Consider the following 26923-nt stretch of genomic DNA (forward strand, 5'->3'; position numbering starts at 1 on the left):
TTTCAAATCCATTTTTCACATGAGCACGAGCCATTTGTGACAAAAATAAAAATAAATTGAAAACGCCTATTAGTCATGTCATTTCATTTTAGTCGTTATTCTGGTACATATACAGTGTTTTTTACATCTGCACCCGATCTGCAATTTGTCAGCTCATAGCACACGTGCATCTCCATGGACCATGATGTTTGCAGATGACATTGTGGTGAGAGTAGAGAGCAGGTGGAAGAGAATCTGGAGAGGTGGAGGTTTGCACTGGAGAGGAGAGGAATGTAGGTCAGTAGAGACAAGATGGAATACATGTGTGTGAATGAGAGGGAGGCAGGAGAAAAGGTGAAGATGCAAGGAGTAGAGGTCATAAAGGTGGATGACTTCAAATATCTTGGGTCAACCATCCAGAGCAATGGACAGTGTAGAAAAGAGGTGAAGAAGAGGGTGCAGGCAGGACGGAGTGTGTGGAGACGGGTGTCAGGGCTGATGTGTGACCGAAGGATAGCAGCAAGAGTGAAAGGGAAGGTTTACAAGACACTAATGCGTCCTGCTATGATGTATGGTGTGGAGACTGTGGCTCTGTCTAAAAGACAGGAGGCTGAGCTGGAGGTGGCGGAGATGAAGATGCTGAGATTTTCGTTGGGAGTGACAAGGATGGACAAGATTAGAAATGAGCAGATCAGAGGGACAGTGAAGGTAGAGCAGTTTGGAGATAAAGCCAGAGAGGCCAGGTTGAGATGGTTTGGACATGTGTTGAGGAGGAATAGTGGATATATTGGGCAAAGAATGTTGGAGATGGAGCTGCCTGGCAGAAGGAGAAGAGGTAGACCTCAGAGAAGGTTTATGGATGTAGTGAAGGTGGACATGGAGATGGTTGGTGTAAAAGTAGAGGAGGCAGTGGATAGGGCAAGATGGAGGCAGATGATCCGCTGTGGCGACCCCTAAAGGGAGCAGCTGAAAGAAGAAGAAGAAGCACACGTGCATCTCCAATACATCTGGAAAAGGTCGTAACATCTTGTTCCATTTGGATTGAACTTACATTGATCTGATCATCGTGCTGCAGATGTCTACGCATATACGGTGTTTTTTACGTCTGCACCCGATCTGCAATTTGACAGCTCAGATTCAGTAACTGTCTAACGTTCACATATGATCACGCCACACAAAAAGTGGCCAGCGTGTTTCGTATTGTAGCAGCGAAACACCACGATGGAAGGCAGTTAATACTATAAACCTAAAATACTATAAATATAAAAATATTTAATCTGCTCAAGATAGGAAATCCAGGAGGCAACAGGACTTAACCAAGCAAAGTCCATGGCTGTTGTCCTTGCCTAATTATACATGGGGTCATACACTGATTTTGGACTAATCATTGCAGCCTGCATAACTTCCAATTTCCAAGCCCTAGAAATAGGCAATTAGCAAAAATGTATTTATTTACATATACCATTAGTTATTACAAAAATCACAACACATGGATAACCCAGCAAAAAAAGAAGACTGTACCTGGTGTCTGAAGACCTGATGGACCAATGTTCAACACCACGGAATGAAAATGAAACAAGAACTTTCAAGGTAAGCATATTTATTTCGTTGCAAATAGTAACAGAAGCAGCATAGTTGAATGTTTTCAAATAGGTTGTACCTTCTTTGCTCATGTGTTCTAAGTGTCTTCAGAAATGCACATACATTTAAAGTTCAGCAACAATCAAAGTAATCAGACAACGCTGGACCAAGCTGTAAACAAGGTGTGCATTAAAGTAGAGCACTAACAGTTTTTTTTGTACTACCATGTAAAATTGCCTGTAATAGTAGCACATGGAGCACAGGTACAGATCGAAATTAGGTTAAAAGCTCCAATTCCAGTCACGTCAGGAACCTTCAAGATGACACCAACTTCCGGCATGCCTGCTATGCGCAACATGTATGATGTCTGCAGTCACCTATAAACAGAAACAAAACAAAAAAGAAGTTCATTGTAGAAATTATGTTCTACTATAAGTATTAGAAGCCTCCTTATTAAACTGTGCAGAGTGTATACTGCTGCAGCAAAATGGAACAGAAGTTGTTTACGCCCATTTAAAATAACTTAATGAGAAGATGTTACAGATGGTGACAGTGATTGAAGCCATTCATTTTCAAAACAGTATTTCAATTAAGTTATTTAATGAAGTTGTTTATATACCAGATTCCTAATAAAAGAGGAGTCTAATTTAATAAATGACAGGAAATGGCTTCTAAAACAAGATTCAGCACGCTATTTTTATTATAAACTTTTTGCTTAATGTTAACTTCTGTCTGTCATTTTGCAATAATCTACAGCTCTGTTAATTAATGTCTGCTGGGTGTGAGTGTGCTGTAGGCTTAAGAGGTAGCAATACGTAAAAATTCAACAGTTACGATTAAAACGTAAAACGGTCCAATTTAAATTGAACTCCTATTAAGCTCCTGTTTTTTTGGTTATTAACTGATAAGAATTTAAAATTGAAAGCAAATTTAAACAGCCATTTTTATGTGCACCCAGCCATTATGTGCACCCAAAACTTTCACTAGTAGAAACTATAATAGCAGCATTAAAGACAAACTATAAACAAGATGGTTCATGATAGGCAGTCAAGTATACAAGCATAAAAATGACCAAGAGAACTTACAAAAGATGATCATCTTGGGATTTGGAGTTCCAGGATAAAACAAATGAAATTGGGTGCCTAATAAAGAAAGAACAAGAAAAAACAGAGTAATCGTTATATGGAGCCAGCTGTAAAATAAACAGGTGAGGCGAGCACTGGTAAACAGCTACAAAAAATACATGATCAAATACAAATACAAAATACACAATCTATATACTGTGATTTCATATATATATATATATATATATATATATATATTTATATATATATATATATATATATATATACTTTTTATATATACTTTGATTTTTTTTTTTATTACTTGGGAAACTGGGTACCACAGTAAATGTACTACATAAAATCCTTGACATCGCACAGTTGTACCAAAACATGCCCATACAGTTAGTATGCACCAAAATGGAAACTGAGGGATATGTTAATACATTTATGTGCAGATTCTTTGAATACATATCACAAAGCAGAGAAATAACATTTGATTCAAATATCATCACTGTGCAGGACAAATAAATAAACTTGTAATTCAGACAGACAAAAAAAAAGAACAGACAAGTATTAGTACAGCATAGATTTACATGCCACAGCAGACTGACACCTAAGAGTTGGCATGCCAAGCTGGACCAATCACAGTTTTGGTCAAAAGACTGATTCCAAATAAGATTTGAAATGTGACATTTTGAGAAATTTAGAGAAATACTGCTTTAAAGCAGGGATGCTTAACGTCAGAGCCATTTGGCAAGTTTGGAGCAGGGCAATCACCAAACCGTGTTTGAAAAATGTAGGGCCTCCTTTTAACGCAAAACAAGGACAGTTCTTTATGGTACTGATTCCACAACATTCTTTTGAGACTCCTGAGTGAAGCAATCATGCCTTTTAGGTACACTTTGCTGTGTTTGTTGCATCTAGTGTAATAATTTCACACAGACATTAGACAAAATGAATACCCACTGACCACTTCATTAAAACTACCTCCTTGTTTCTACACTCACTAGGAAGGAGCACTTTGTAGTTATACAAAGACTGTAGTTTCTCTGTATGATTTGTTACCCTGTTCTTTAAAGCTGAGGACCCCCACAGGACCACCACAGAGCATGTACTATTAGGGAGGTGGAACATTCTCAGAAATGCAGTGACACTGACATGGTGGTGGTTTGTTATATATGTTGCGCTGGCTGGTGTCAGCTGATCAGACACAGAGGTGCTGCTGGAGTTTAAACACCTCAGTGTCACTGCTGGACTGAGAATCGTCCACCAACCAAAACTATTCAGACAACAGTGTCCTGTGACCACTGATGAAGGGCTAGAGAATGACCAACACAAACAGTGCAGCAACAGATGAGCTATTGTCTCTGACTTTACGTCTATGATGTGGACCAACAAGGTAGGAGTACAGCACATCTCATTGGAAATAATGCATTCAGTAAGAGATTCTGTGAATGTGCATTCTGATGGTGGACTCTTTTCCAGAAAAAATCCACATCTGAACCGCAAGGAATCCCCTTTGTGACAAGTTTGCAAAGCGTCAAAAGATCTTTATGTTCAACACCACATCCCACCTCTAAACAGACATACTAAAGAAACTAGCACTTATTGTGCTGGAAGTAGCCTTTATAAGAAGAGTAAATTATGGACATGAAGGGATACACATGCAACAGTACTGAAATGGTTTATGACATTTAGGTGATAACTGATTGGCAAAAAAATATTCCAAGGATTCCAGCTCTTTACTCTGTGCACCTCAGCAGAATGTGGGATCCATTAGACCAGTATTAGTATTGCTGCAGACCATGCACACACCTTCATGACACCAATTTATCATCTTCTAATGACAACTTCCAGCATGATAATACACACTGTCACAAAGCAAAAGACATTTTCCTTTGGTTTCATGAACATGACAAAGTGTTCAGTGTTTTTCAGTGAGGTTCCCAATCACCAGATCTGAATCCAGTAGAGCCCCTGGCCAAATATGCAACATAAAAGTGCGCCTAAAAGATTTGCAGGTATTGCGTGACAATTATATTCCAGTATTAATTTATATCATCATCGTCATAGTTTTCGTCAACAAACCTTTTTTTCATGACGAAACCAAGACAATGACGAAATAAAAACTACATAAAAGGATTCTGACGAAATTAACTGATATTGTCGACGAATAAAAACGAGACGAAAGTGTTTGGCAGGGACGACATCCAATCAGAACTGGTTTAGTTTTGTGAAAGGCGGGGACGAGTTAGGAAAACATCCAATCATAACTACTTCGGCGTATATGGAGAGGCGGGACAAGCCGGGGAGCCATCCAATCAAACGCACACGTGCACCGTTTTGGTGTAAACCCGTGAAGACCATACTACCCTGTGAACTGTCGTTACTCATGATGGAACCAAGTTATCTAGACAGCGTCCTCACGGAGAAAGAGAGTTTAGCGTTTGTGTTCAGAGAAAATCACCACACCGTGTTGGACATCAGGGATAACCATTCCTGAGGCAGTATGCTGGCAGTGACGCTAACGTTTTCTAGCTCGTGAATTACATTTCTGATATAGCGGCAAACGGCAGCCCGGTAATGCTAAATTAATAACAGAATTGTATTTGCTAGCATGACTTGACACGTTTCTAGCTATGAATATTAAAAAACTGCTCCTAAAAAACGAACGCTACGGTTCTTTAGGAAAGGTAGCCAGTCATAGTAAATGTTAGCCAGTTAGCAAAGTTACTTACTTTTGTAAACAGTGAACAGGAGTACTCAAGTAAAATATATTGGAAATGAAAAATGGCTAAAATGTACTACTTACAAATACAAGAAGCTACAACTATATACAATAAATTGGTTGGAAAAAGGTAGTGGAAGAGCGGTGTCATCGGCCATAGCTCACAAAACCGTTGAGCGTCCGTTAAGTGGTTAGCTCGCGCTAGCTTTTTAAATTCGCCACGAAGATCCCAACAATCTCGCGCACATTAGTGTTTCGCGCTTAAACGTACTATCAGGTAACTCTAAATAAGATTGTTTAATAGGTAAATGTTGACATAAAACACAGGAAAACGTGAAAATATGAGGGGGTGTGAGTGTCACAGGACTGGGACACTAACTACTGGGCTCCATTGGGTAATGTCTGTTATCATTTCATTTTTAGTGCAACTTGGAGAATCCAACGAGGAATAGACATTGCCTATAAATTGACTGGGTTACCGGACAGAAATATGGATTTAGCTATATGCTAGTCAACAATGATAAGGTAAGAATCTTTTTTTAGTCTCACAGTGGTGAAATTCAGTGTTACAGCAGCAAAGGGATAGCAAGGCACTCAGTACAAAAAATAGATACATTAACAGTACAAGGCAAAATAATAAAGTAAATGTCATTAATGCCATTAACCTAGCCTGGTATGAAGTATATGAAGAAGTAAACAGTTTATATCTCTCCCATAAATATTCTGGATCTATCTCAAAATACAGCTATAAACAAGCTTATCACAACTAGCATATGACAAGTGACTCCAAACATTTCATGGTATAGTGAATAACAATGTTCAGGATGAAGATCAAGATGCATAAAACTTATTAAATTTCTTTGTCAAAGTTAAAGTAATCACCAAGTCTAACATGGCAAGATGATTAACTACAAGTCCCAAATTACTTTTATCTAACACTCAATAATTGTCTCTTTTTGTGCAGGTTGATGTGCAAGACAGGTGCCACCTTCATCCAAAAAAAGGTATGAATTGAAGATACAAAAGTTCCTTTAAATGGCTTTGACAAAACAGATTGAATATGACAATGTTTTGTATGTTCTGTTTTATTGTGTAGTATGTCTTGCAGAAAACCATCTTATTGGACAATTAAACAAAGAGCGAAAGAATGGGTTGATGGAGACATAGAGTCAATTCAGGCAACAGGGTGGGGGCAGAGCCCAAATTTAGAAAAAGAAAACAATACAATAGGTGAAGATGGCGATGATGACAACATAGAATTTATGGACTGCAAAAGTGCTGTGTGTGACAGTGACTTTGGTTCCTGTACTAATGATTTGCCTGAATTTAATTCTGGATCTGACTCTGAAACGGAGTGCGACTCTTTACAGGATGAACTCGCGAAATGGGCGGCTGAGCACCACATTACGCTCAATGCCGTAAATGCCCTGCTAGCTGTCCTTGGCAAGCATCACCCAACTTTACCTAGAGATGCTAGGACACTGTTAGGTACAGTGAGGTCAAGTGAATTTGCAATTCAGGAGAAAGCCGGTGGTCAGTACTGCTACTTTGGTGTGCTTCACTCAATAATGAACATTGTACAAAAAAAATCAAGAGTTTATTGATCAGTAACAAACATTTGAAACTTAAAATCAACATTGATGGGCTGCCACTTTTCAAAGGTTTACTAACACAACTATGGCCTATTCTTGGAACTGTTGTAAACTTACCATACCATGAGCCCGTCACAATTGGACTGTTCTGTGGTGCAAGAAAGCCTGATTCAGCAAGTGAGTTTCTTGATGACCTCGTATCAGAGATAGTTGAGCTGGAAGATGGTTTTGACTTTGAGGGAATCAGGCTATGCTTAAAGGTCTCCTCTGTGGTTTGCGATGCACCGGCACGTGCTTTTGTAAAGTGTGTAAAAGGTCACACAGGGTACCATGGCTGTGAGAAATGCACACAGGACGGAGTTTACATGGAAAACAGAATGACATATCCAAGAACGGACATGCCACTCAGAACCGATGAAAGTTTAAAAAATAAGACAGATTCAGATCACCACCTTGGCATTTCACCTTTAGAAAGAACATCTTCGGGAATGGTCTCTGAGTTCCCTCTTGATTATATGCACCTTGTGTGCCTAGGTGTCATGCGGCGACTTCTTCACCTGTGGCTGAAGTTAGGTCCTCTCACTTGTAGGCTGCCTGGGTTTCAGCAAAATCTATTAACAGAGCGACTGCTGGGTGCTCAGAGCTGCGTGCCTGTGGAGATTGCACGTAGACCAAGGTGTCTCAGAGAAATTGACAGATGGAAAGCCACAGAATTTAGACAATTTTTATTGTACACGGGCCCTGTCCTGCTCAAAGATGTACTTCATACCGCAGTGTATGAAAATGTTCTGCTTTTGTTTGTGGGAATTTTCATACTCAGCAATAATAGTCTGATCTATGCCAATGACATATTGGGTCTTTTTGTGTCTCATTTTGGAGAGCTGTATGGCCCTAAATTTGTCTCCTACAATGTTCACAATTTAGTGCATCTTGCACAAGATGTAAAAAACCAGGGTGCTCTTGACAGCTTCAGTGCTTTCCAATATGAAACCACCTGAATAAAATTAAAAAGCTCATTAGGAAACCTAGCTGCGATCTGAGTCAGATTGTAAAGAGACTATCAGAGAAGCCATGGAGAAAAAGACAAGTGTGTCAAAAGAACATACCTTTGGTCCTCTTTCACCACCTTTCTGTGGTGCAGCACAGTACAAAGAGCTGGCAACCTCACTCTTCAATGTCAAACTTGACCAAGCCAACAGTCATCTTTATTTGGGTGGAAAAGTTGTCAAGGTTAAAAATATTGTGTCTTACAGGAATGAAGTATATGTTGCATACAGTACATTTGAGCAGCGTGAACCATTCTTTCAATATCCACTGTCATCATCGTCAATTGGCATACATTTGGTCCATGGACTTACAAGAACGATAAACTACTGCAAAGTAAACCAAATATAGGGGAAGGCCTTTGTTATTCCATACATAGACAAATTTGTGTCAATTCCACTTTTGCATACAAAAAAGCAGTAAATCACCATTCAGAACTTGGAATCATATGTTATATATTTTTTAAAGTTATTTGTAGATAGTACTGCAAGCTATACATCAAAAGGTACTGATATGTTCAATACTTTTAGTATTTTGTGAGCAAGAATTTATTAGATCATAAATCTAATTTTCTTATTACCTGATTTTATGCTGCAAGATCTTATAATGAAAATGGATGTTATAGATAATTATCATCATTGTTCTTGATGCTCTACAGCTTATTCAAACAATCTACTTGTACAATTATTTCTATGATAATTTTATTGATTTAATCATTTTTTCCTACAATGAAATTGTTTTTATGAAAACATTGATTCCAAGCTTTGAAATGGCTGTCCAGATGGAAAATTATTTATTTAGGCATTAAATAACTAAAAATATTTCTGACAGAGCACATTTAATTTTGGGGGTCTGGGGTCTGGCTTCACAATACAGCTCACAATGTACCTCATAGTGGAGTTTGTCAACGAGGGGCAAACTGGACCAGTGGCAAAGTCCTGGTACATGGATGGGTTCTCCTGATGGCCTCCCTATAAAGATCAAAGCCGACTTTTAAAAAGTGTTAAAAAAGCTGAGGTCCCCCAGCCAGATAAAGGGTGGAAAATGCACAGTGCGAATCCTTTATGAATCAGGTAATAAAGACATGCATATATTAACATAGTACAGAACAAAGTATTATTATGATCTTACCATAGCATGATAGATGGTTCTTTTTCATGGCCGTCATTCTTTCCCACCAGAATCATTTGATAACGTTGTTTCCAAATGGAAAAAGTCATGCTACACATCAGATCTTAACTCTGACACAGAGATTCTAGGAAAGAGAGTCAGCAAGTAAGCTGTGCATTCTGTACAATTAGTGTTTTAGAACAATTCTGTGATAGAACCAGTTATTAACATACTTTTACTTGTAGAAGAAAAGTATACTCTTCATCGGAGGAAGATGAATCGTTTTCGATAACTACAAAGTTCAGTCTTTGAAGTTGGAGCATTTTCTGCTTCTCACTATCCAAGATATCCCAATGACATTCAAAGACTTTAAGGACTCTTAATATCCTGAATAAAGGATATGCTGAAATATCCTGAAAAATCAAGAACTTCAACAAAAAATGGTCTCTGACATTTACACAGTCTTCTGTATCTCTGTGAAATATTTAAGTGTAAAGCCACAAATATAAAGAGTGTATTATGCTACAATAGTTAAACCAGTGTAATGTCCCTTAATAACATTGTCCCATATGATACCTATTCCTTTAAAAGGGATTTTTAGATTTTCTGCATACCTCAGCCATTAAGTTGAAAACAAAGTCATCTCAAGTGGGTTTGGTAAGAAATAATTGTAGAAAAGTATAGTGATAGGTAACAGGTTGTAAATTTCAGCAGACAAATGCAGCCTTTTTTATCTTAATCCACCAAAAAAACTCTACAGTGCCCAACATAATGTTTGAGACAAAGACGCATCCTTGATACAGCTGAAAATTTTAAATAAAAAAATCAGTACACATTCCACATTACACATGCTAAAGAGAAAACTAGGCCCTCAAACAAGCAAGGGGTGCGATGGCTGCATTAAAGGCTTGGCAAAGCCTCACCAGAGAAGATGCTCAACACCTACTGATGTTTATGAATCACAGATTTCAAACAGTCATGACATGCAAGAGATATGCAACAACATACTAAACATGACTGCTGTAATGTTTCCACCAATTGCTATTTATCCAAAATAATGTGGTGCCTTGAAATGAAGGGGGGCTGGGTTAAAAAAAAGAGTTCTAATTTCAACATAGAGAAACCGAGATGTACGCAAATGCCCTTGAAATCTGGAATGTGTACTTTCATTACATCTGATTTGTAGTTGATGCAGCACAGTCTTCAACTTATTTTTTTTTTGCATTCTCAGCATTGGCCAGTTGGGAGCAAGAGCAGAGCAAGAGTGGTGCAACAAAACATCAGATGTTCAAGGTATAATGCCTGAAACATTTCCAAGGGGTGGATAAATGAATACTACAGCATTCTGATCTCGGTCTTGCATCTGTAGCACACTGCCAATTGCCATGAACAAAAATTTAAACGATTTCCTGTAATTATAAAAAAAGCATTTATAAAATCCAAGTATCTTCTTATCCAATCCTTGGATAATCAAGTTATTATAAGAAAGTACAGGAAAGCAGATAAAAACTACTTCGAACATTATTATTATTAGTATCCCAACAGTAATACAATGTATGCCTCTTTAAACAACTAATATTCTCAAACAATGGCAATTTATAGTATGGCAGTTAACTTACCTTAACTTGTTTCATCTTTAGCCCAGGACAACCAGCAGGGAGACAATATTTATACAGATCTGTCAAATATGCAAGGTAATACCAATCATTAAGTAATTTTAAAAAGACTGAGATCATCAATATTAATCTGTATCTGTATGGAGTGTAGTCTTATATATTTATATATATTATATAAATCTTATATATAAATATTACTTACTAACAATATATTTTAAAATTATATTTAGGAAGGCCATTTTCTCCATGGGAACACTCAGCCATCGTATGTCACAGAGTAAGTTTCATAAAATGTTACAAAGGAACTGCCTTTGTCTAAGTGTGTTTCGAAAGTTGTTCTCATTGTTCCTTTCCATTTCATGTTCTCTCTATCTATAACCCTTATTCCCTTTTTATCTATCTACCTACCGACCGACCTATCTATAACTCTTAACTATCCATATTACCTACAGCTCTAGCTATAACCCTTATTCCCTAACTACCTACCTACCCATCTATAACTATCTATGTACCTGTCCATCTACCTACAGCCCTCTATCTATGATAGAGCTGTAGATAGAGATTTATAGATAGGTCGGGAGGTAGATAGGGAATACGGGTTGTATTCCCTATCTACCTCCCGACCTATCTATAAATCTCTATCTACAGCTCTGTCTATAACCCTTATTTCCTAATTATCTACCTACATATCTGTAACTCAAACTTTCCATCTACCTATTCATCTACCCATATCACTGTCTATCTCTCTATCTATAACCATTGTGTCATGTCTATCTATCTATCTATCTATCTATCTATCTATCTATCTATCTATCTAATCTTTAACTTTGTCTTTTTTATTTATATGCACATCTAGTTTTAACACAATCACAAACAAATCAGCCGCATTCTACATCCACTTAAGAGATTGAAAGACGTAGGCTGGAATTGTGGTAAAAAAGGGTCCATTAAGAAAATAATTTTAATGGCAATTCTTGTCAGATTTCTAGAATGTATGATTAGTAGTAACAGCAATTTTGTTCCAACAGCCCCTGCCATACAACAAGAGTCTTCTGAGTGGTCAATATCTAACCAGACCCCATGTAAGTTTGATTACTTTACTGAGCAGCCCTGAACAATGATTATAATCAAATATGTGAAATCAAGTTTGTTTCTGCATTTGATTCTGAAATTTCCTTGCAGATAGCTTTCAGGATACAAGACAAGGCCAACATGTTCTACCACATGATAAGTCCAATGTGAGATATACATTCATGGTGAGTTCAATTAAGACATTTAATAATAGCAATGGGTTTCAGGTTTGTAATGTGTACAAATGTTCAGGGGCACGTTTAACAAAGCCCTGTTCAGATTCGATTTTTTTTTTTACAGATTTTTTTTTTTTTTTAGATCATTTTACACGTCCTCAGTGGCAAAACTCTCACACCTAGACAGCAGTAAAATGACTCAACGAAAAGCAAAGTTCTAATACTGTGTCCAGTTTCTATCTTTCTATCTATCTCTAATTTTTACTTTTTTATTTTTCGCCCTTCGACTGAAAAAAACCTCAATTAGACGTTTCCTATAACCACTGTCCAAATGTTTTTTCACAGATATTTCTTTAGTTTTATTTGTTTAGTTATATGACCTTCATCTTAATATTGTTACAATGAATATCAAATGTCCACATGTTTAATTATGTTAACAAGACAATGGTTTTCATAGGGTGTCCTAATTTTTCACATTACTGTAAAACAGTCTAGAACATAGAACACAAAACACTCAAAATTAACAAAAAAAAGTATATTATCCAAAACATTTACAGATGTTATCCATAGTCAGTTCATTTCTTACAAGCTAAGAATACACAGAGCAAAGTCCTGTTTTCTAGGCAGTGACTTTTCCTTTAAATTTACATGTTAACAGCACCTACACCACAACAATGGCAAACAGGGTGGAACATGCCCAATACGTATACATGGCCATCTCAGGATACAAGACAAGGCCAGGATGTTCCTTCTCATACAAATGGTGAGTTTACCTTAAACCTTACAAGCCATATACACCCATGCACCTCCTTGTATCTATACTTATTGTCTATTTTATCTATTTTATCACTGTAGTTTGTGCCATGGTGGTGGAGTGTTAGTGTGTTGTGCTGGTATGCGCAGATGATACACAGCAGTGCTTTTTGAGTTTTTAAACACTGTGTATCACTGTCCACTCTATTGGACAGTCCTACCTTGTAGATGTAAAGTCAGAGAGGATAACTCATCTGTTGCTGCACAGTTTCTGTTGGTCATCCTCTAGTCCTTCATCAGCAGTCAGAAGATGGTGCCCACAGGATGCTGTTGTCTGGATAGTTTTGGTTGGTGGACTATTCTCAGTCCAGCAGTGATACTTAGGTGTTTAAACTCCAGCAACACATCTGTGTCTGATCAACTGACACCAGCACAGCACATATAACACACCACCACCACCTGGTTAGTGTCACTGCAGTGCTGAGAATGATCCACTGCCCAAATAATACCTGCTCTGTGGTGGCCCTGTGGAGATCCTGACAATTAATGAACAGGGCAATAAAGTACACATAAGAACAGATGGACTACAGTCTGTCACAACAGGTCCAAGTTGAGGAGGAAATGAATGTTTTCCCACTAAATTCAGTGGAGACCCTAGAAGATTTAGAGAAGAGGCTGTTGAACAATGGACTGAAGCAGAGGATGGTAAGTTCATTTATAGATGATTTCCCATTAAATCAAATCTAACTACCACCAACTCTCTATCTCTCGAGCTATCTCTCTATGCATATCTATATCTATTTATCTACATCTCTCTATCTATAACCCTTATTCCCTAACTATCTACCTATCTATAATGCTAACTATCTATCTACCTACCAGCATCTCTCTATCTATAAACCTTATTCCCTATCTATCTATCTATCTATCTATCTATCTATCTATCTATCTATCTATCTATCTATCTATCTATCTATCTATCTATCTATCTATCTATCCAACCTATAACTCTCTATCTACCTATATCTCCGCAAAGATGGGCAGAGGTTCACCAATCTGTGAATATTGCATCTAAAAATTTTCTTAAACGAAGTGCAGATATTTTAGCCATGACTGTATACAGCTTTATATTATTAGTCAAAAACTTTCTAATCGATTACTTTAGGTCAATACAATAAATAAGATATGAACTATTTAAAACAAGAACCATAACTACATGGTACAGTGAGATTGCTGTTTATCCATTTCTGTTCTTATTGTGCATTATTTCAGACCAATACGCTGTCACTAAGTGGAGGCCACACAATGAAGAAGACAATATGGCGGATTGCCAGCAAGGTCTTCACCACAAACCTGGCAAAAAGCCTTAACTGGTGTGGCAGGGGACACAAGCGAGGTTTAAAGCAGACAGCCTGTGGACAGCTTATTATTGGTGAGTATATTAGAACCACTTACATGTTACATTATTTGCTGTAACATGAAGAATAGGTGTCACGCAACAAAACCACGCCCAAATTAATCAGAATATAAATGAGGCCATTATCAAACAAAATACTACACCATAATGTACTAAGTTACATATACCTTATGATAGATCTACAGCAGGGGTGTCCAAAGTGCGGCCCGCAGACAGATTTTTATTGGCCCGCTGTATCGTAAGAATACATTATTGTTGTAGTTTTTCCTTTCACCTGACGGTGGCAGAAGTGCATACATGTATATTAGCAATTGAAGTTATCTAAACGTAAGAGCCATTATTTTTCTGACTGGACTCCTGAATTTATGGAACGGCGTCTAGTGACAGCTACGTCAAAAAAGCGCCAAGTCGACAGTGAGAACTGGCGATTTTAAAAGAGATGAACGTCAGGGTATTTTTCCGTAGCGAGACGCTGCAAACGCGTGTGTCTCTTATGGGCACGTGGAGCACAGGAGAACCAGACCAGAGCGAGTTATGAGGTGGCTAAGCTAATTGCTCAGCAGTGACACTGAGGTGTTTCATTCCATAATACGTGACTTAAGAAATATAAGATTTGCTGTTATTGAGTTCCATAAGTTTGGTAATGCACTGACTGAGTGACATACAGTGTACATAAGAAAAACTGAAGACACCTGATGCTGAAATGTTGTTCAGCACATGTTCAGACAAAATTTGCAGTATGTTGCAGTGTTGATAGTCTGCTGCTGCAATTACAGTCAAATTACATTAATTAGTTAAATAATTATTAATTATTCTGTACATTTGTGTTTTTTTTTTTTATATATTTTGAATACAATGTTATATAATGTATGAATAATACTTTTGGAAAAGGAGACCGGTCCTTAGGTGTTTTGATATTGTCCAATCTGACCCCCTTTGAAAAAAGTTTGGGCACCCCTGATCTACAGTGTTTAGCTCGGTCAAACTGAGGAGGCCAGGGGTTAGACAGTGCAACATGCTGGTTTATTAGTTGTCTTTCAATGAGGAAAATAACTATTAAGAACATTTTACCCCAACTTACCCCAACAGCCATACTGCTTTGAGAAATGACATAAGCTAGTGCAAATGCGGCAGCCACCTCAGGGATGGCTAGCACGTGGTAATGATAGCCAAGTTCACTAGCTTAATTTATTTGACAAAATAAGTTACCTCGATGCACCTGTGAACTTTAACTTTAAATATGCCACAAATCTAGTACCTATAACAGGATAAACACATACATCACTGATAACCTAGTTAATTTAGTATGTGAACTTGAACTTGCCTTTCTCCAACGGACCTTCGGAAAGCTGCTTTCTACTTTCTACTTCTAAATTAGGTCAGAGACGTTGATCTATCACATGCGCCCCTCGTCATCCATACTGGACACTATTGCCATTCTTACTTTAATTAGGACAAAGTTTTCGACGAAATGACGCTAAATAACAACACCTTTGTATATTTTGGAAAATACTAGCCTGTAGCATAATACCTTAAAAACCTAGCCTAATAACAGATACGTTAGATTATTTATTTATTACATGCAGTTCCATTTATTCAGTGTAATACAGCTGATAAATGTATAGTCCTTATGTCTCTTTAATAAGAAGAATAGTAATAATATTCTACATTTTGACACACAGCTGCCGCAGGGAAGAACCCGACGCTACCAGCTCCCACGGAAGCAGAGGCTGAAAAATGCCTAAAGGACTACCTCCGTCTGGCACCAGCAAGACGCTAATCTTTTATTTTGTTAATTCCACATGTTTGTTGCATTCTTTATTCTATTGTTGATTTTTTTGTTAAATAAACGTTAAAAGAATAATAATAATAATTAATTGGAGTAATAATATTAATAATAATATTAATTAATCACATAAAATAGTATAGCATAATTTCTATACATAATTTTTCCAGTGTAGATTTCTGTTTGAGTCTTTAGGCTTCTTAATGGCTCATACGATCTCTCTGCTTGTATATTTTATATCTTTAACTTAGGGTTAGGGAGGAAGAAGAATATCAAATCTAGCTTTGAATCTAATTTATGTAAGAAGGTTTGGTTCTAAACGTCACACATTCAGTTACGCTCAGATGCTGCATTTTAGGTATACTGTGCATATCAGTCTGCAATGCAGCGTATGAAATATTAAATAGTCTAGGAGAGATCTCATAAGCGTCTCGGAGATGCAGGCATGATTATGACGCAGCCACATAGGTCTGGAATGCAGGAGTCTTTCACGATGCACCAGAGACGTATCAGAGACGTATTGCCGATGAGCACACGCTCTATTAAATACGTATTCCAGACGAACTGTGTTACATCCAACAGACGTCTCTGAGATGTATGTGCTATCAGGGCGTATTTCATGGCCAAATCTAAAATGAAAAAGCTAACAGACAAAAGAAAACACAAACTTCACTTTGGCTTTGGCTTTTTATTGGTGAAAAGCAGAATACATGTCAAAACTAAAATCAAAATGCAATGTTTACTTTATTTCTTTGTCATAGCGATAGGCTGCAAATCTGACAAAATTAAAATTAAAATGCAAAATGAATAAATCAACAGCAAAGTGGCAGTTTGTGTTTCCGTTTTTGGCGTGGACACGCTTTAACTGTCAGAAGGAAAAGGCAAATGAAAATGAACATCAATGCCACCTGCTGGCGATTCACTTTTCATTTTCTTTTTCAAACTGACCAACATGCAAATATATGTTAAATAACACTAGGCAGGGCTACGGGGTACATTTTAGGACATCCTCAGCCGTCCAAGAAAAAAACACCTCATGTCTCAGATCTGGTGACCAAACAGCGCCAGAAAAAAGGTATCAGACCAAACGGCCTCCGAAAAACTGTGTAAATGTTACACTGGCATTTATATCAAGATATACAATAGTTTTTCAATACTTATACGAACCAGTCTGTGCTCGACCAGGCTTGTGTTTGGTCTGATACCTTTTCTCTGAGGCCGTGTGGTCTGAAGGCATTTGGTCTGATCAATTTCACCAGATCTGAGTTATGACGGTGGTTTTTCTGGAGACTCAGTCTTTTATCTTGAGGGATAATGGCGATTCTGACGCGGACGGCTGGGGATGTACTAAAATGTACCCCGTAGCCCCGCCTAGAGCTAATTAACATATATTTGCATGTTGGTCAATTTGAAAAAGAAAATGAAGTGAATCTCCAGCAGGTGGCGCTGATGTTTGTTTTCATTTGCCTTTTCATTCTGACAGTTAAAGTGCGTCAGCGCCGAAAACTGAATCACTGTCACTTTGCTGTTGATTTATTCATTTTTCATTTTGTCAGATTTGCAGCATACCGCTATGAAAAAGATATAAAGTAAACATTGCATTTTGATTTTAGTTTTGACATGTATTCTGCTTTTCACAAAGAAAAGCCAAAGTGAAGTTTGTGTTTTCTTCTGTCTGTTAGCTTTTTCACTTTAGATTTGGCCATGAAATACCACAATAACGACTAAAATTAAATGACAACTGTTTTCAATTTATTTTTATTGTTGTCACAAACGGCTCATGCTCATGTGAAAAATGAAATTGCCAATGAAGGCATTTCATTACATTTTCAATTTTGGCGGGATATTTGTGCAGATGTTTGGAAAAAGAATATACTATGTTTTTAGCTAGTGTAATTTTTGTGATGCAGCCATTTCTGCTCCCGCTATATTGAACCAACTGAGGTGTTTACATGGACGTATTCTATTCCGATTGAGCTATTAGTCGCATTATTAACAGATTATCGGGCTCCATATAACATGGCTACTATAATTTACATGCCTTGTCTACCTCAACATACCGTACACTTGCATCTAAACAAACACTAACATTACAAAACAGCTAAGCTGTAAATCAAGAGACTGCATATTTATTGCTTAATGATAGTATGCACTTTAAATTCACTTTTAAATTCAAGCCTTCTCATCTGTAGTTCATATTTATGCACATAGTCTGTATTAATTTCCTATGACCTTTGACTCTGTGTTCTTTATTGTCTTTGTACTGTTTTTCACTGCATCTGAGAAATAGCCTGGCAGTGTTTATATTATAATAATGGTAACAGACCACAGTGTACTACACAATTCAACAAGTTTAGCTGTAACAGAGATATAATCATAGGCAAGAAATTGTTCTTACACTTTCTTAGAACAGAACATATTATATTAAACTCTTCACTACCTTTCATAAAAAGCATGAAACAGTGGAAGTGTTCTGCTTCAGTACTATGAGATGTGCTCGGGACAGAGGTAAGTTCTGGCAGATTCACTGAACCCACATGTACACGACAATTTCTCACTGAAGAGCTTACTTGCGTACGGGTCAGGGATGGGAAAATGCACAGACACTTCTTTCAGTCTTTGAGATCCATTGGGGTTTAGGATTTTACAGTTTTTTTAAAAGAGAAGTGCAGGCTAGGCGAGTCCTACTCTACACTCCAGCTCAGTAAGTGGCGGTAATGCACCTGAAGATGGCCTGCCAACCGCCATTCACACAGAGGAAGAAAACGAAGAAGCGGTAGAAGTAAAAATAAGCTACTTGTCGTTTTAGCGTTGATTTCTGATCCCCTCTCGGAGTGAATGCGCGCTGAATGTGATGCAGCACAGCTTTCGGATGATCCTCGCCTGCTGGAACCCGATCACAGCAGTACAGTGAGTGCACGAACACGGTTTAAATGACCACAGTTGTTTTTCACGGCGTGCTTGTTTAGCTAAACGCTGCTAAACTAGCTAGATAACAATGAGGACCGCCAGATCTGTGTTTATATTAGCACATACAGGCCAAAATAACAAAGCTAGATCTGCAGTAGGCGCTTAAGAGGGCATTGTTTAAAGACGTGAAACATGCACAGAGATCATGAGCCTGCTAGTGTTATTAATAAAGACTTGAAAGCTGCTGAAATACAACAATGGTGTGAAAATCACTGAGTAACATGAACAAGGTCCTTCATTTTAACAGATGGCTATTAGCAGCAGTGTTAGCATATTGAGCAGTCTGTCCTGCTTGTAGTGGACCTGCAGATCGACTCGTCACAACCAACACATTCTAGTTTTAAAAATGTTCCCAAAACAACTTGCTGGAATTGTTTTATGAATTGTTAAATTGTCTAACAATGTGCTTCTGCTCTTACAAAGTTTTGTGACATGCAGTGAAAGGACTAAATCCAAGCCTGCTACGACTGATGAAACTCACCGCACAAACCTACTGCAGCTTTACTGTTTACTTGCACAGTCAGAATTGTTCACAGTACCGTTGATAGGAGCCAGACCTCTGAAGAATTTAATCTGTAAAACAGGGATGTTCTGAATGACTTTGTTTGCATCTCAGCCATTGAATGATGGCAAATTGGAAAAATCTGGTTAATTCCCGTTTAATGACATCTTGAAACATACATAAAATTTGTTATTCACCCATGTCAGTAGTCATAGTATGTAAAAAGGGTTTAAACATACAAAGCAGAGCAAAGCTTTTTGTTCTTTTCAATGATAGATCACATAATATTTTTAAAAACTTAATATGAATAAGTGTACTGGCAGGTTCAGCTTGTTGACTTATGTATTCGCACCTCTGTTTCTTAGACCCTCATAATGTGTTGAAAGAGTATTTTAAGAGAGCTCAGTTAAAACCTGGTTAAAGACGACATCTGAGGAGTAATTTAGCTATTTTTCTACTATTGTCTTCACGTCTGCATCAGTGTACTGTTGATTTTGCATTTGAGACCTAAACATTGAGTTAGAGCCCTTCATGTAATGCAGCCTAAATAAACAAGAAAAACACATACAACCCTTGGTCATGTTACCGGTTTTGTTTTCGAAATCAAAAGTTAATACAACATCTGCATTGGATAAACTGAAACGTGACATCTGTTTACAAATTCAAATGCAATGTTGCCATTTATTTGCTGATGTATTGGAGGTGAAGAAAACTAAAATAAAATCAAAGAGTTGGGGTTGGGAGTATCACAATATGTTCTGCTCTTGAATTACCTACACTTGACTTGGATCACTACTTTTGCTGCATTGCATATTCAGTTTACATTTTCTTTATTTCTTCTTTCAGAAACATATGATGTTCAATTTAAAGTCTTCTCCTGCACTTTCCTACCAAGTTTAAATATGCTTCCCTAAGCACGTCCATCAAGAACAAGCTGCTGAAACCGGAAAATTGTAAGAATATGGCATCCAGAAGATGTTCCGGTACTCAGCAGATATCATCTGGTACTCTCCACATGAATACATCTCATACACAAACACAGAAATGCAGCAAGGAGAGAATTCACTACTGTGTGGAGTGTGGAAAGAGTTTTACTGTAAAAAGTACTCTCAAAATACACCAGCGTATTCACACAGGAGAGAAGCCGTATCACTGCTCAGAGTGTGGAAAGAGTTTTAGTCATCAGAGTAATCTCCAGCACCACCAGCGCATTCACACGGGAGAGAAGCCGTATCGCTGCTTAGACTGTGGGAAGGGTTTTAATCGTCAGAGTCACCTTCAAGAACACCAGCGCATTCACACAGGAGAGAAGCCATATTACTGCTCAGAGTGTGGAAAGAGTTTTAATAAACGGAGTCATCTCCAACGACACCAGCGGATTCACACAGGGGAGAAACCGTATCACTGCTCAGAATGTGGGAAGAGTTTTAATCGTCAAAGTACTCTCCAAGAACACCAGCGCATTCACACAGGAGAGAAGCCGTATCACTGCTCAGAGTGTGGGAAGAGTTTTACTCAGCAGAGTTCCCTCCAACAACATCAGCTTATTCACACAGGAGAGAAGCCGTATCACTGCTCAGAATGTGGAAAGGGTTTTACTCAACAGAGTTCTCTCCATCGACACCAGCACATTCACACCGGAGAGAAACCGTATTACTGTTCAGACTGTGGAAAGAATTTCAGGCATTCAAAGACTGTGACGACCCACAAGTGTATTAAGAACAACGGTGGAAATGGGCAGTTATGTTAGTGTAACCTGAACACATACCAGTGGTAGGAGTCTTCAGGAACCTTTGCTTCGAGTCCAGATTTCAAACTCTTTTTCTACAAAGGCATGAGCAGAAAATGAAATACAGTGGAGGAAATAATTTGATCCCTTGCTGATTTTGTAAGTTTGCCCACTGACAAACAATGAAGAGTCTATAACTTTTAATGGTAGGTTTGTTTTAACAGTGAGGAAAAAGAAAATCACATTATAGAAAATATATAAATTGATTTGCATTTCATTGAATGAAATAAGTATTTGATCTCCTACCAACCATTAAGAGTTCTGGCTCCCACAGACCGGTTAGATACTCCTAATTTCAACTCGTCATTGGCATTAAAGACACCTGTCTCAACTTGTCACCTGTATAAAAGACACCTGTCCACTCAATCAATCAGACTCCAACCTCTCCACCATGGGCAAGACCAAAGAGCTGACTAAGGATGTCAGGGACAAGATTGCAGACCACACAAGGCTGGAATGGGCTACAAAACCAAAAAGCAAGAAGCTGGGTAAGAAGGAGACAACCCATACACACATAGGTGACAATTTGGGAACCCTCAAGGCCTTAAGCCTGACTGATGGCAACTCTTGCTAATTTCATTAAGAGGGACGCTATCTTTGTTGATTGCATCTCACCACTTTTATTTTTTGCACTTCAGCCCATCTAAGTCTGCATTATAGTAGTTTTGATTTGTATCGATGAGTCAGCAGTTGTATATGTACACTCACCAGCCACTTTATTAGGTACCACTTGCTAGTAAAAGGTTGGACCCCCTTTTGCCTTCAGAACTGCCTTAATTCTTCGTGGCATACTTTCAACAAGGTGTTGGAAACATTCCTCAGAAATTTTGGTCCATATTGACATGATCGCATCAAGCAGTAGCTGCAGATTTGTCGGCTGCACATCTATGATGCGAGTCTCCCGTTTTGCCACATCTTAAAGGTGCTGTACCTGGATTGAGATCTGGTGACTTTGGAGGCCATTGGAGTACAGTGAACTCATTGTCATGTTCAAGAAACCAGTTTGAGATGATATGAGCTTTGTGACATGGTGCATTATCCTGCTGGAAGTAGCAATCTGAAGATGGGTACTCTGTGGTCATAAAGGGATGGACATGGTCAGCAACAATACTCAGATAGTCTGTGGCATTTAAATAATTCTCAATTGGTACTAAGGGGCCCAAAGTGTGCCAAGAAAATATTCCCCACACCATTACACCACCAGCCTGAACCGCTGATACAACGCAGGATAGATTCTTGCTTTCATGTTGTTTACACCAAATTCTGACCCTACCATCTGAGTGTCGCAGCTGAAATCGAGACTCTTCAGACCAGGCAACATTTTTCCAATCTTCTATTGTCCAGTTTCGATGAGCCTGTGCGAATCGTAGTCTCATTTTCCTGTTCTTAGCTGAAAGGCGTGGCAACCGGCCTGCTGATTTTCTTGTTAAGCCTCTGCTTGTGGGGTTATGTTTGTGGAAACTTGAAAAAGGTCTTTTTATCCTTTCTGATAATTTACTTTTTCATATTCCCATCATCTTGAGAGAGTTTCTAATTTAATTTTAAAATCTAACTAGCTTTAAAATATACTTCAAAATAATACACTGATGACAATTAAATATGCTTTTGTTTGGGTGTGCTATAATATGTAGAAATGTTTTGAGTCAGTCCTGTCTGTGTGGAGTTTGCATGTTCTTCCCATGTCTGCGTGGGTTTCCTCCGGGTTCTCCTGTTTCCTCCCACAGTCCAGAGACATGCAAGTCAGGCCAATTGGACACGCTAAATTGCCCCCAGGTGGGTGTGTGTGTGAGTGAGTGATTGTGTATGTCTGTCTGTCTGTCTGCCCTGCGATGGACTGGTGACCTGTCCTGGGTGTATCCTGCCTTCCGCACAATGACTGCAGGGATAGGCTCCAGCACCCCCCGTGACTCTGAGGGAGAAGCGGCATAGAAAGTGTGTGTGTGTGTGCGCACGCTTTGAGTCAAGTGTATTTTGACATGACAAACTAACGTATAACAAAAGACATGATGTAAAAGTAGTGTAAAACTCAAACTTCATGCTTTTTTTTTTTTTTTTTTTTTTTTGGCCTGTGCCTGAACATGCATCATCTAGAAGACTAACAATATTCAAATCCTTGTTTGGTTTCAGTGCCACTCCAGAAGTGTTTTTCTGCTTACTTATTTCTGGTACTGCTGTCAGATCTTGCTCATGCGCAGACTAAGAATTCCAAAAGATATCAGAGTACGAGTATGCATGCACTGAGAAATCTGACTACTGAGCTAAAATCCAGCTCTCTATATCGTGTTTCTTAATCGGATATCTAGATTGGAGTGTGGTGTTTACATGACTGTTTGAATAACTGGATGACTACAGAAATCTGATTAATGTTTGGAATATTCTAATTCTTGAGTGCATGTAAGTTTATTGGCTGGTTGCAAAGCACAAATCAGATTACTGCCAGCCTCATGTAGATCTGAAGTTTCCCATTGTCTGATTACTCAAGTGCGTGTAAACATGTTGATTGGATTACTGACAAAGTCTGATTTTCTGCATACACAAAGATGATCTGAAAAGAAAACACTGTAAAAATAATGTGATCTAAAAAATTCAAAATTAAGAAAAAAAAATAAAATTGTACATGTTTGTTTATATATATATATATATATATATATATATATATATATATATATATATATATATATATATATATATATATATGCGCTCATTTGTATTTCTTAAGTTTTACTATTATTTTTCTAATGTTTTAAGGTGAGACCCTTATTTGGTCGTCTTCTTCTTTTTATTCTTCTTCTTATACATTAATTAAATAGTTTTTCTCTTCTTCTTCTTCTTCCCAGCAGTTTCCTTAAGCTGCTTTCAAGCTTAAGATGAATTTCTAGATCCTTAGTGCATGGTTTTGTGTCCTCAGCTGACACATCTTCCTCCTGCTTGGTTCTAGCTGAGATGTGCTCTTCAGGTTGCTCCTTCAATGGTGACACGGTCCTCCTCTCCAACCGCTTAATCTGAGGGCAGGTTCTGGTGCAGCTCCTGTCTGCAGATCCTGAGACACAACATGGAGACACAATTGATTTGTGGAAGAGTTTTGAAAAGATAACTTCCATTAAATGTACTTTTTCATATATTTGCCATACTGTTACTTCCGTAGAAGCTTTGTCCTGGATGAGCTCCATCTCTTCTAACTCATCCATGACCTGCTAGAAGATATTTCACTTGACTGTGTACCATCAAATTACCTGCTTATCAAGCGAACGCTGTGTGTCTTCCAAAAACCAACAGAACTTGTTTAAGGACTATTTTATTATTTTCCCTGAATTTCCTGCTGAACTGAAGATGTTATCTTACTCTAACACACAGCTTCTCAACCCTGGTCTTTTTCTTGCTTGTGACAAGACAGAAGGTTTGCTGGAACCTTTTGTCATTTTCTCAGTGTTTAGACTAAAACACAGAAAACCAAGTAATCAGTGTAAATGGTCTTGCACATTGGATCAAATGCAGTCAAGTTAAAAACTCTACTGCCGTCCTGGGAGATCTCCGTATTTGTTACACATCTGTCGTTTATCATGCCAAAGTCATGTAAGAAGGGTCTCTTATTGAGTCCCCTCATATTGGAGAGTTGTGTTTGGAGTTTGATGACTGTCCGTTTTAGACGTTGCTTAATCAGCTCTCGGTGGTTTCATAAATGTATTAAAATTAAAGTGTTCTACGAATTCAAAAGGCATCTTGAAATGCAAACACCAGCACATTCATACAGGAGAGAAACCATATAACTGCTCAGAGTGTGGGAAAAGCTTTATTTACCAGAACTCTTTCCAATGACACCTGCTCATTCATAGAGAAGAGAAGCCAGATTACTGTTTAGAGTGTGGGAAGAGTTTTGCTCAACCGATTCATTTCCAACAACAGCTTTTTCACACAGGAGAGGAATAGTATCAGCAGATTGTAGCTGGCAATGTACCTTGTGTATCCTCATCCAGTGAACAAGAAATAAAACAAAACTGAGAACTGAATTCCTGTTTTATCTGTTTATTTATTTGATCAAGCAGTCAGTTGAATCTGATAATGAAGTCTGACACACAAAGTAGTGCTGGATTACAACACTGGAGTATACCAAAACTTTAGTGGCATGTTTATATACTGTAACTTTCTAATCATCACCCATCAACCTTTATGCACAACCAAAAGGTGACTACAATTTGACTGAGTCCCATTAAGGCCAAACTCCATATTATCAAACAGTCTTTGGAATTGCTGTAGCTACTGTTTTTCTGTTAGGTCATTTATAGATAAATCAGTCTCCAATTCAACAAGTAACCATATGTGTGATAAAAATAATACAGTGACAACTTGTTTGTCCTGTAATTAAATATAATCCATTCAACTTTTACCTTCACTATGTAATTAGATATTGCATGTCTTATTTAAGTATATTCTAATCTAATCTTGAAGCTCTGAGTTGCGACCACACAGCTCTATTGCTGTCATTCACACAACACTCAATAAATGCACTTCAAATGCGTGTGACCATGCATGCTGCGTGTGGTAGGTTAAAGGCCACATTGATAATACAGGAGTGAATTGAGATCATCAGTGGTGATGTGCAGTACCACTACATGTTAGTGATGTCTTCCTTAAGATAAGTAAAATAGAAATTGTGAAAATAGAGATTTTGCTGTGAATTCTGTCTGTATACTGCCACCTGCTTACTGTTCTGTGTACAAACATCTAAGTTAGTAGAGCAGGAGGTAGAAACATGCAGTGTCTGTCGGAAGAAACAGAAAGCCTTCATCTTGGTCTTATATTTTCTTGTCACACTGATCTTTGGGAACTGTTGTCTGTAAGTAATTGAGCATTGTTAATATCAACCTGTATTTAACATTTTGTCACAGTGCAGTATGTTTTGAGATGAACGAGTAACGTATACTGATTATATGTACACATTTCTGTTAATATCTTCAGTTTTTTAAAAATCGGTTAGGAAGACCAAGAAGTACAGTTTTCATTATAGCCAGTCAGAAGTACAGAAACTATATAATAATAATGCCAGCACATCTGTGTGTTCTAAATCATCAAAAGGCAGCAGACAGTCACTTCTGAGTTATGCAGCCATAAAAGCCTGACCTAAGGTAGAAGCTGCCCATGCTCAATTAGCCTTTGCTGAGCAAGAAGCTGTAGTTATAAAGCAGATAATTTAGCTTACATCTTCTGCAAAGTCAGGAAGTCATCAATGCTGTTGCAGTTTCTGAAGAAGTATAAGACCTCACAAGTGGGGTATTTCATAAAAAATGCCCTGTCATTCTGATGAAGTAGAAGGCCTCCATCTTGGTCTTATCTAGTCACACTAAGCCTTGGAACCTCTTTGGCTAATTGGTAATTGAATTGTGAACATTTGTTTGCATAAAGCTGTATTCAACATTTTGTAACATTGTATAAAGTTTTAAGGTGAATGTTAAGGATTTTTGAAACATAAGCTACACAACTTCGTTTATATGCTCAAATGCAAGTGATTAGCTAGATTGCTTTAGGGTTGTGCAAATAATACGTGAGCCTGTATAGTTGTAAGTAGTAATGTATGCACAAATTTCTAGTCACATTTTCAGTTTTCTAATAAATGTCTGCTTCAGTAAAGACATTAAGAAAATTCAAGCCTAGATGTTTCAATAAGAAACTATAAACAGTCTGAACATGGCACAGTCACCGATCAGTGAAGTGGGGATTTTGTTTCACATACCTTGCCAGTCTGTATTC

At 37.9% G+C, this 26923-nt stretch overlaps 2 protein-coding genes across 11 annotated transcripts in view; both read left to right on the plus strand.

Moving 5' to 3' along the window:
- The window catches only part of LOC108411813 (zinc finger protein 420-like), a 38246-nt gene extending 13061 nt beyond the window's left edge, over nt 1-25185 (plus strand). The window contains exons 4-8 of the mRNA XM_037531886.1: nt 6317-6356; nt 6723-6840; nt 7479-7620; nt 20260-21666; nt 24016-25185. Coding sequence (XP_037387783.1) covers nt 6317-6356; nt 6723-6840; nt 7479-7620; nt 20260-21139 — 1180 coding nt within the window. The 3' untranslated portion in view covers nt 21140-21666; nt 24016-25185. The remainder of the gene's footprint in view (nt 1-6316; nt 6357-6722; nt 6841-7478; nt 7621-20259; nt 21667-24015) is intronic.
- Nucleotides 4964-16008, plus strand: LOC108411816. Of its 10 annotated transcripts, none has more exons than XM_017683565.2 (12): nt 4964-5204; nt 5776-5877; nt 6317-6356; nt 10330-10391; nt 10739-10792; nt 10945-10991; nt 11743-11796; nt 11897-11970; nt 12620-12724; nt 13318-13419; nt 13987-14146; nt 15814-16008. In XM_017683565.2, exons 2-12 carry the CDS (start codon nt 5870-5872, stop codon nt 15909-15911), a joined length of 804 nt encoding a protein of 267 aa, XP_017539054.1. In that variant the 5' UTR covers nt 4964-5204; nt 5776-5869; the 3' UTR covers nt 15912-16008. The 10 variants fall into 10 exon arrangements, with proteins under 10 accessions (XP_017539054.1, XP_037387697.1, XP_037387700.1 ...); XM_037531800.1 differs by having other exon boundaries at nt 6317-6355; nt 10327-10391; XM_037531803.1 differs by having other exon boundaries at nt 6317-6355; nt 10327-10391; nt 11897-11941.
- Nucleotides 25186-26923: the final 1738 nt, after the last annotated feature.

Source organism: Pygocentrus nattereri, chromosome 20 (genome assembly GCF_015220715.1).
Source record: "Pygocentrus nattereri isolate fPygNat1 chromosome 20, fPygNat1.pri, whole genome shotgun sequence".
NCBI classification, from domain to species: Eukaryota; Metazoa; Chordata; class Actinopteri; order Characiformes; family Serrasalmidae; genus Pygocentrus; species Pygocentrus nattereri.

Bases quoted from the DNA above. Each gene is read 5' to 3' on its own strand.
- LOC108411816 (XM_037531800.1), top strand. From the start codon at position 5,857: ATGCTAGTCAACAATGATAAG. The intron at 10,793-10,944 runs GTAATACCAATC...AATTATATTTAG, and splicing joins AGATCTGTCAAATATGCAAG to GAAGGCCATTTTCTCCATGG. The intron at 11,797-11,896 runs GTAAGTTTGATT...ATTTCCTTGCAG, and splicing joins AATATCTAACCAGACCCCAT to ATAGCTTTCAGGATACAAGA.